This window comes from Pundamilia nyererei, unplaced genomic scaffold, assembly GCF_000239375.1.
Source record: "Pundamilia nyererei isolate P.nyererei 1_Seehausen unplaced genomic scaffold, PunNye1.0 scaffold00373, whole genome shotgun sequence".
In the NCBI taxonomy this organism is placed as follows: domain Eukaryota; kingdom Metazoa; phylum Chordata; class Actinopteri; order Cichliformes; family Cichlidae; genus Pundamilia; species Pundamilia nyererei.
The window spans coordinates 156,198-165,109 of NW_005187774.1; the positions used below are offsets into that span (position 1 = coordinate 156,198).

Here is an 8,912-nt window from a genome sequence, read left to right on the forward strand (position 1 = left end):
TGATGTCACCAGACAGAGGCGACACAAGCGCGAGCATGAAGCCCGAGTGTAAACAAAAGCTCTGCCCTCACGTGCATGACGTCACATTGTGCTGAGCAGGCAACAGTGACGTGTTTCCTGTTTCACGGTGAAACAGGAGACGGAGCTGCGGGTGATGTACAGAGAGCTTCGCTTCAGTGTTGTCTGCAGATAATATCGCCTGAGAACAACTTCCGCTTGAGTGAACGATGGCGCGAGCGAGTGTGGTGACGTCACGCGGCAGAGGCTGAGCAGGAGGACCGGGAGGGTGAGCTAGCAGCTGCGACAGCATCCCCGCGTGACACACACGGTAACATGGCATCATACGTGTGCGCGTGAGTGGGGTAAACGGGCAGCTCGTCGTGTCTCGGTAGAGCATCTGGTGCAGGTGCACGAGCACACGCGCGACCGCGTCCTTCGCGAAACCACTGTCTGCAGTCACAAGGTCGCGAGGAGAGCCGATGTCGTGTGGGGGCTCCCCGCGCGGTCACTGGGGTAGCCAGTGGAGGCCCTCACGCACGCACGCACACACACAGCGTGGACGTGTTTGCTGTAGCTCTCAGAAATGTGGAACAAAGTGTGTTAAATGCGTGAAACCTGCGGATCCTCTGCTGTGTTCTTACAGACACCCGTGCTTCTGTCTCCTCCAGGCCCACTGAAGCAGCACGCAGGATGGACTCTATGTCTCTGATGAGTGGAAGCAGGACCCCCGTGTTCCTCACAGCCTCCTCCTCCCACCACGTCCAGGCCCCCCTGCTGTCCAAAGGCCTGAAGAATGGAGCTGCAGGTCCAGGAAGCTGGTGCGGGGATGCTCAGCCTACTGTGGCCATTCTGGGATCAGGTGACTTCTCCAAGTGCCTGACCATTCGCCTGCTGCGCTGTGGCTTCCATGTGGTGGTGGGTAGCCGCCATCCCAAATTGGCAGCCCACTCATTTCCACATGTGGTGGATGTAACGCACCATGAAGATGCCGTGGGGAAGGCTAACATCGTATTCCTGGCAATCCGCCGTGAGCACTATTCTGTTGTGTGGGACCTCAAACACCTACTGGAAGGTATGTCACACACCTCTAAGTGCTTTCACACCATCACACACATACTGGACACAGTGGTTGATTTTCTTATCCCAGCATGCAGATCAAGCTACCGACCTTCCAAAGGTTTTGGTTTGAGCCGCGTGTGTGAGACTGGAGGAAATGCAAGGGCAAAGACGTCTGGGTTATCAGTGTTGGTGACCTGACTGCTGTGCTTGTGTTTGTTGTGCAGGGAAGATCCTGGTGGATGTGAGTAACAATAAGCGAGCAAACCAGTATCCAGAGTCCAACGCCGAGTATCTGGCTTCACTGCTGCCAGACTCTATCGTGGTCAAAGGCTTCAACGTCATCTCAGCCTGGGCCATGCAGCAGAGCTACCCTAAGGATGCCAGCACACAGGTGCAGTAACCGGGCCACACGTGTCCACGTCTACAGCGTGTCTTTGTCCTGTCGTGTCCCTGAGCTCTGCTGGAGCTTTCCTCCTGTTTAAAAACCAAAGTTTTGACCTGTGACTGTTGCTAAAATGCTCGCCCACCAGGGGTTTGTCTGTAGTGTTGTAGGGTCTTTACCTTAAAATACCACAGCCTCAGCTGAGAGGTCAGCCACGTGCTCATGAATCTGACTTTGTGATACTTTGTATGTAAGGCAGAGAGTTTAAAGCTGTTGATGACACTGAGTCAGTGAAGAAATACCAGTAAGTGCTTCCTTTGGGTTAGTGGCAGCGTTCGAAATGACTTCAATTCAACTTTATTTATACAGCAGCAGACCACAACAACATAATGTAAGGCAGACCCTACACTAATACAACCCAACAATCATGTGACCCCCTGTGAGCAGCACTTTGGTGACAGTGGGAAGGAAAAACTCCCTTTAACAGGAAGAAACCTCCAGCAGAACCAGGCTCAGGGGGGACAAAGACATGCTGTGGGAGATATCCAGAGATTAATAAGAAGCATGGGTGCTGCTGAGATGGACTCATAAAGGTCTCGCAGCACCGTCCAAACAGGAGGACGCCTCTGAACCGGCCCGTCGTCTCTAACCCGCCCTCATGTTTCTCCTGTAGGTGTTCATCTGCAGTGACTCGGTGGAGGCCAGGCAGCAGATCATGGAATTAGCCCGGCAGCTCAACTTCCAGCCGGTGGACATGGGCACCCTGTCTTCTTCCCGTGATATTGAGAACATGCCTATCCAGTTGTTCCCTGGCTGGAAGGGCCCTGTTCTTGCTGCCGTGGCCCTCTCCATCTTCTTTTTCTCTTACTCGTTTATTCGAGATATAATTCACCCATATATGAAATACAAGCAGAGTGACTTCTACAAGATCCCCATAGAGATAGTGAATCGGACACTGCCTGCCGTCGCCATCACTCTCTTGGCCCTGGTGTACCTTGCAGGACAGTTAGCAGCTGCCCACCAGCTCTACTATGGCACCAAGTACAAGCATTTCCCACACTGGCTGGAAAACTGGCTGCAGAGCCGCAAACAGCTGGGCCTCCTCGCTTTTTTCCTGGCTGCTGTTCATGTCCTCTACAGTGTGTGCCTGCCTCTGAGAAGGTCTGAGAGATACCTGCTGCTCAACACTGCTTATCAGCAGGTCAGTGAAACAGCTTTTTGCACATCTTTACAAACATCAGTGCTGTTTCTGAAGATCACTTTGATTTGAATCGTTACACATTAGCAAGAGAACTGGCAACATCACAGGTTTTGCCTTCAAATATCCAGAAACGTTACAGGTCAGCATAAGTGTCATCCTGAGCTACAGGCAGCATCACACAAGCTTCCTGTCTAACATTCACACTCCCATGGATGCATCATAGGGGGTTAGCATCTTGAACCACATGATTGAACCACCAACCTTCCTGGTTTTAACTTTTCTGTTTGTGTCACAGTAGAGACGTGTTCACGTCGGCGTTGTCTAAAATCTGTGTCAAACACATGAGGAGCGATGGGAGGCTCGTGGAGTAAACCAGAAACGCTGTAATCTGATTGGCAGCAGCGGTAGGGTTTCTCCTGATGAACTGTACTCTCTGTGACGGGCTCGTGTTCTCATGTGATGGCAGGTCCACTCGAACATGGAAAGCACGTGGAACGAGGAAGAGGTGTGGAGGGTGGAGATGTACGTTTCCTTTGGGATCATGAGTCTGGGGCTGCTGTCTCTGCTGGCTGTCACCTCCATCCCGTCTGTCCACAGCACGCTCAACTGGAGGGAGTTCGGCTTCATACAGGTACCCACAGAGTCCACCGGCCCGTCGTGTCACGTGCCTCAGAGACTATTCGGAGTCCAGTCTAGTCTGTGTACGTGATCAGTAGTGCGTAATGGCGGCTTGTGACGAGTGTACCTGAAACCAGCTCTCCTGCTGTGAACACTTGGGGAAACGTGCTGTGACCGAGACGCTCTCTTAGACAGTCACATGACAGACTACATACGTGTAAACGTGTTCTGCTGTAGTCTCGATGTTAGGGGCGTGTCTAATGTAAGTCACTGTCGTGCTGTTATGTGATCACAACAAAAGCCTGTGTCTGAGTGTTCCTGTCTTTGCTCCAGTCCACTCTGGGGTACATCGCCCTGCTCATTGCGACCTTCCACGGGCTGCTGTTTGGCTGGAAACGCGCCTTTGAGGAGGAGGCCTACCGCTTCTACCTGCCGCCCAGCTTCGTCGTGGCCCTGGCGCTCCCGGTGTGCGTCATCGTTGGGAAGCTGCTGATCCTGCTCCCCTGCGTTGCCCGCAAGCTCCACCAGATCCGCAGGGGTCAGGACAGCAGTGAGATGAGGGGCAAGCGCATGGAGCCGGTGGGCTCAGCTGCCCACGTTTCCCCTGAGAGGGTCACCGTTATGTGATCGGCCTGTTTGTAGCTCCAGGTGAGGAACCGCTGTAGTGACTCTCACTGCGGGACTGTGTCTGATGACAGCTTCGTGCTGTGGACCTGTTGCTGTATCTGCTTATTCTTATTGTTCCAACGATGCTGCTTCGTATTATTGTGTAGTGTTTATCAGGACATCACGTCCCTGCTTTGAGTCGCTGCTGTAACTGAAACTGCAGTTTGTACAGGTCCTGCTCATCTGTGAGAACAGCTGTTTGCTCTTCTGTGACATCGCGACTGGAGTGTAGCAGAGGCGCTGTCGGTGGGCCCTGCAGCTTTGATGATGGAGGACAGCTGCAGCACATCTGCCTCTCCTCACTGTAACGCTGCACACCTGCGTTTACCTGTGTGTGTCTGCAGTGCGATCTGAGGCTGTCATTCACACATTGTTTTCCTTACAGACCGTGGTAGAAGTGTGTAACATTTGTGTGTCAGTCAGTGAAACGTGTTCCTGTGACGCTCATGTGACACACAGCTTCACACTGAGTGTTAGTTTATAGTATTTCGTTGTGTTTTTACAGTGAATGAACAGCCGGTGTCTAATCTGCACTTAACCCTTGTGTGGTGTTCATATTTTTCTTACTCAGCCAGTGTTCATGGGTCTGGTGGACCCGCCAGAGTTTAACACTATCAAACAATTTTATGTTAAATTACTCAACAGATGTTCACTTCATCCCAGTTACAAACCATATGAACAGCAAACATGGTTAATTTTTCCCTTTACCTTTGTTAGACCACATTTATGAATTAATGTGCTTCTCGTTTTTTGTTTTATAAAATGTTATAAAAATAAATCAGTTATAATCAAGTGGAGTGAGTGGAAAGACACAACTTATTTACACGTGAAGCAATATGTTTCACAACTAAATCTGATCAGCTGCTCATCAATGGTGACATTAGGCCCAGGGTTGTAAAACAGGGGGAGGTGGTGCACCCACTTATCCCACACTGTCCTGATGGCAGCTAGCTTGTCTCTCTGCCGTCGAGCTGGTCTGTCGTCTCGGTTATCAAAACGGATAATCCTGGAAATTTTGTGGAAGTTTTTTAGAGACATTGATGCACAGAAAGGTTCTTGCCGGTTTCTGCATCCCACAGGGATTCTGTGGATTCCCCTTTGGACCTGAAAACTCCTGCAAGGATAAGAACCCCAAAGTAGGCATGTAGATCAATTTGGTCCATCTCCTTCCACCTCTCTCCAAAAACACACCGTCCTTCTAGATTACTGCAATCCAGAATAATTTTCTGGATGGAATCTGGGATGAAAAGCTCAAATGAAGACTTGATGTCCTGCACATGAGTAACTGTCAGCCGTGTTGGCCCTGGCTTATCACAGTAGCAGCTCTGCAGGGTGGCTCATTTCTTGGGCAAGAAGACCATTCGATTTCACCAGTTATTGACATCTATATTTCTTCACTTGCTGTCTGGTGGGCTTGTTCTGGTCCTGGAGCTGGCTGCTGATGGGGTACTCGTCTTCGTTTTGTTACTAAATGGTGCTCAACCTCATCCTCTTCTTCAAAGTCACTGTCAGACTCTGAATTTTCAGAAATGTGAAATATTCTGAAACCTCTTTGTCAACATCATCATCCGAAGCCCCTCTCTCTTCCAAAATCAATTGGATGGCCCTCGCAGCAGATAATCTTTTGCCATCTTGATCAGTTGTGATAAAGAACCACACTGGCAAAGTCTTATTTATAGTATTATGCCCCTAATTTGCAGGTGGGACAGGGTATGAGAAAATAAAATTTGGATCCCTCAAGAAAGAGGGTAAAATGTGTGGGAATGTAAGAGCAGACGGTGTTGATAGTTGAATTTTCAACAATGTGGCAACTTTGTGCGAGAGCAGGAGGGGAAGAAAACACTATCAGCAGCACCAGAAAGGAGGAAGACAGAGTGTGGGAACACAGGACCTACACTTTCAACACTTTTATTAGACCTGGGTCCAGTGGACCCGAACACCTTGTATGTAATGTAAATGCGTGGGGGGAGGTACAGTATGAGGTCATTGAAAATTAGTTCAGATTCATGTTCTTCACAGAAAATAAGCCAAAGCCAATGAATTTCAGGGTGAAAAAATAATTGTTTAATTTTTCTTTTGGGAAAAACAGAAAACGGGTCTCACAGACCCGAACACCATACAAGGGTTAAATGAGCAGCAGCGCCCTCTGCTGTCCGGCTTCACAAATCGTACTTCTCTGTATATGCATTGAGTTTGTGAGCTTTAAGGATGAAGGAGATCTACAGCAGCTGGATCAGACGACGGGCCGGGCGGCAGACCCAAGCTCGACGTCAGAGTACAAATAAACTTTATCATGAACAAGTCTGAGTTTGGTCATTTCATTAGAATCTCGTTGTTTCTGCACACAGCTGCAAATCATTACGAGGCTCAACGACAACTCTGACAGTGGGTAACCTCCTCACGCGCTCAGGATGCACGTCTGTGTGTGCGGGGGTGGATTGGTAAATAAGGAGAAACCTGTGATTGGCTGAATGAGGCTGGTAGCCGGGCCCACCTCAGCCGTACACTGACGTGAAGAATCTAATGCAGTTTGTGGTTAAATACGAACACAATGACAGTCAGAGAGGACCCATGTGTTTAGTGCTGCTACACAATATTTGAAATGTAAACAGTTGGTTTTGTACTACTTGAACACCAAGTGTCCTCCCATGACACGGCAGCAGTGGCCCACCGAGCCTCCGACCAGCTGCTGCCCTCTAATGATGTGAACTGCAGACAAACGTGGCATAAAAAAGAATTTTAATGAAACCCATCACACCCAAATATCACGTTTCACACACTAGGATTCACAACACATTTAAGAAACATTTGGAAACTGTCACAGATGGATCAGGACGCCTGGGAGGAAACTGTCCTGGTCCCACAGGACCGACCTGACAGCAGCACGAACAGCTGAGAGGAGAATAAACCAGCTCATTTTAATGCTACAATCTGAGGACTATCACACTTATTATTTGCACAGTAGAAACATGTAGTCATAGACGCCCAGCGTTTCCTCAGCTTTGACCTGGCCTAGCGCACAGTGCTCGTTTCCTGGAGCTGAACATATTCGAACCCACAGCTGTCCACACACCCGTGCGCAGCTTCGGAGATCAAATCAGGTCTGTGGCTGCAGCTGCTCCAGGGACGACAGCAGCTCCTGGGCGCTGGGTCTGCAGGGGGGCGTTCCGTTCCAGCAGCGGCTCAGCAGAGCCCGAAACAGCCGCCCCGGCTCCGACCGGAACACCTGGTGGTCCTGAACAGGAGGCCGCAGATTATGAGCCACCACCGCGTAGATGACGTGCTCCCTGTCGCCGGTGTAGGGCGGCTCTCTGGTGAGAAGCTGCCACAGAGTGATGCCGAAAGAAAAGATGTCCGCTTTAGGAGTCACCCTCTCGCCTCTGAGCAGCTCTGGGGCTCTGTGCGTGTACGTGCCACCCACGAGAGGCTGGTGGCTCGCGGCGCTGACCTCACAGCCAGGGTCCAGTTTGAGAGAACAGCCGAAGTCTGCGATTTTGCACACGTCCTCGCTGGTCAGCAGCACGTTAGCTGGTTTAATGTCCAGATGCACGACGCCGTGGGAGTGGAGAAACCTCAGGCCGTGAACGATGTCCGACGAGTACCTGACGCACCTGTGCTGTCCCAGCGGCTCCGTGCCACCGTAAATGACCTGCTGGAGGTTCCTTCTGCCCACGAACTCCATCAGTATTACCCCGATGCTGCCTTCGTCTCCACACTGTGGCGGGACGCAGGTGGTGGCAGCTATTACGCGCACTATGTTGGCGTGGCGCAGGTGCGCCGCGTTCAGCTCGGCCCAGAAGCTCTGCTGGGACGCCAGCTTGTTCTTGGTGGACCTGTTGACCTTCTTCACCGCCACGGTCTCTCCGAAGTACTCCGCCTGGTCGACCGAGCCGAAGCCTCCCGAGCCCACGGGCTGCACGGAGCGCAGCTGCTTCCAGTGGATAACCGAGGACCAAAGCCGAGTGGCGATTCGGCCATGGAGCCGCTGAGCGGGCACTTGTAAGGTGGAGCCGTGCTTAGTCAGCGGGCTGCTGCAGGGCCCCGTGTCCACAAAGGGGCAGAAGTCTTTGGGCAGCAGGCGGGTCAGCGGGATGGGAGACGGCATGGCACGCTGTGCACCATACTGCTCTGGAAGCCGAACAGCTACTCTGCGCTCAGCTCAGGCTTTTACGCGCTCCGCACTGCCGCCTGCTGTTCTGGAGGACGTAATGCTTCTGTTTGGGGTCACTGAGTTCATGCCGATGGTTCACCTCAGTTTACTCTATACAACAGAGCAGAGCCGGGTAAAAGGACGGCTTTGTGTGAACAACATCTGGGACAGTGAGCATAATAACATCTACGGTCATATATACGTCCCGGCGAGCCGTGTGAGCTGGTAATGTGTGCGCAGTGTTTAAAGCTGCGGATGGGGAGCCCTGCCTGAACGGTCAGGGAGTGTGAGGCTGGGGGAGGGTGCTCCACCGAGGAGCGTGGAGCTCACAGCCTGTCTGTTTCACTCTCTCCGACTTTTCCAGCACGCAAAAACAGATGCTCACTTTCTAACAGCCTGCTCACTGGTAACAAAGGAAAACATGGAGCTGTACATTACTGTGTTTTAATGCAAGCTACTGGAACCAGTCTGATGCGAGCTTCAGTGTACCAGGTATCATTTTCATGGGTCAGAGAGATTTTTCATGTTGTAAGGAAGCGTAACTCTCCAAAAGTTGATTCTGTTCATCTGGATGCTTTCAGTAGGAGAAACGTGTCGTCATCATCAGGTGACGTCTTCAGTCTCAGCTGACTGCAGGTTTTCCCCAATGGTATAAACAGCACATTTACATAATGACTGAAACCAGCCCACTGAAGGAACAATGGGCTGGGAGGTCAGTTCATCATAATTATGCAAAGTCTCATGACCATTGATCAACAACCACTGATTAAGACCTGTTTGTAAGGTTGGAGAAACCTGCAGTCTGTGTGTCAGTAACACTGTGAGTTACAGTGTGT

The 8,912-nt window shown here is 51.1% G+C and overlaps 2 protein-coding genes across 3 annotated transcripts; one reads left to right on the top strand and one right to left on the bottom strand.

The window, feature by feature from the left end:
- steap2 (STEAP family member 2, metalloreductase) lies at nucleotides 1–4,512 on the top strand. 2 transcript variants are annotated; one of them, XM_005752696.1, is made up of 6 exons: nucleotides 1–328; nucleotides 669–1,072; nucleotides 1,284–1,450; nucleotides 2,115–2,642; nucleotides 3,109–3,273; nucleotides 3,594–4,512. In XM_005752696.1, exons 2-6 carry the CDS (start codon nucleotides 691–693, stop codon nucleotides 3,885–3,887), a joined length of 1,536 nt encoding a protein of 511 aa, XP_005752753.1. In that variant the 5' UTR covers nucleotides 1–328; nucleotides 669–690; the 3' UTR covers nucleotides 3,888–4,512. The 2 variants fall into 2 exon arrangements, with proteins under 2 accessions (XP_005752753.1, XP_005752751.1); XM_005752694.1 differs by having other exon boundaries at nucleotides 1–286.
- Nucleotides 4,513–6,269: 1,757 nt separating this feature from the next.
- mos (v-mos Moloney murine sarcoma viral oncogene homolog) lies at nucleotides 6,270–8,111 on the bottom strand. Its single transcript, XM_005752693.1, has one exon. The coding sequence runs from the start codon at nucleotides 8,029–8,031 to the stop codon at nucleotides 7,024–7,026; it is 1,008 nt and encodes a 335-aa protein (XP_005752750.1). The 5' UTR covers nucleotides 8,032–8,111; the 3' UTR covers nucleotides 6,270–7,023.
- Between the last annotated feature and the right edge of the window lie 801 nt (nucleotides 8,112–8,912).

Coding starts and splice junctions, on each gene's coding strand:
- steap2 (XM_005752696.1), top strand. CDS start 691: ATGGACTCTATGTCTCTGATGAGTGGAAGCAGGACCCCCGTGTTCCTC. Junction 1,451..2,114: donor CTAAGGATGCCAGCACACAG/GTGCAGTAACCG, acceptor TTTCTCCTGTAG/GTGTTCATCTGCAGTGACTC. Junction 2,643..3,108: donor TCAACACTGCTTATCAGCAG/GTCAGTGAAACA, acceptor ATGTGATGGCAG/GTCCACTCGAACATGGAAAG.
- mos (XM_005752693.1), bottom strand. CDS start 8,031: ATGCCGTCTCCCATCCCGCTGACCCGCCTGCTGCCCAAAGACTTCTGC.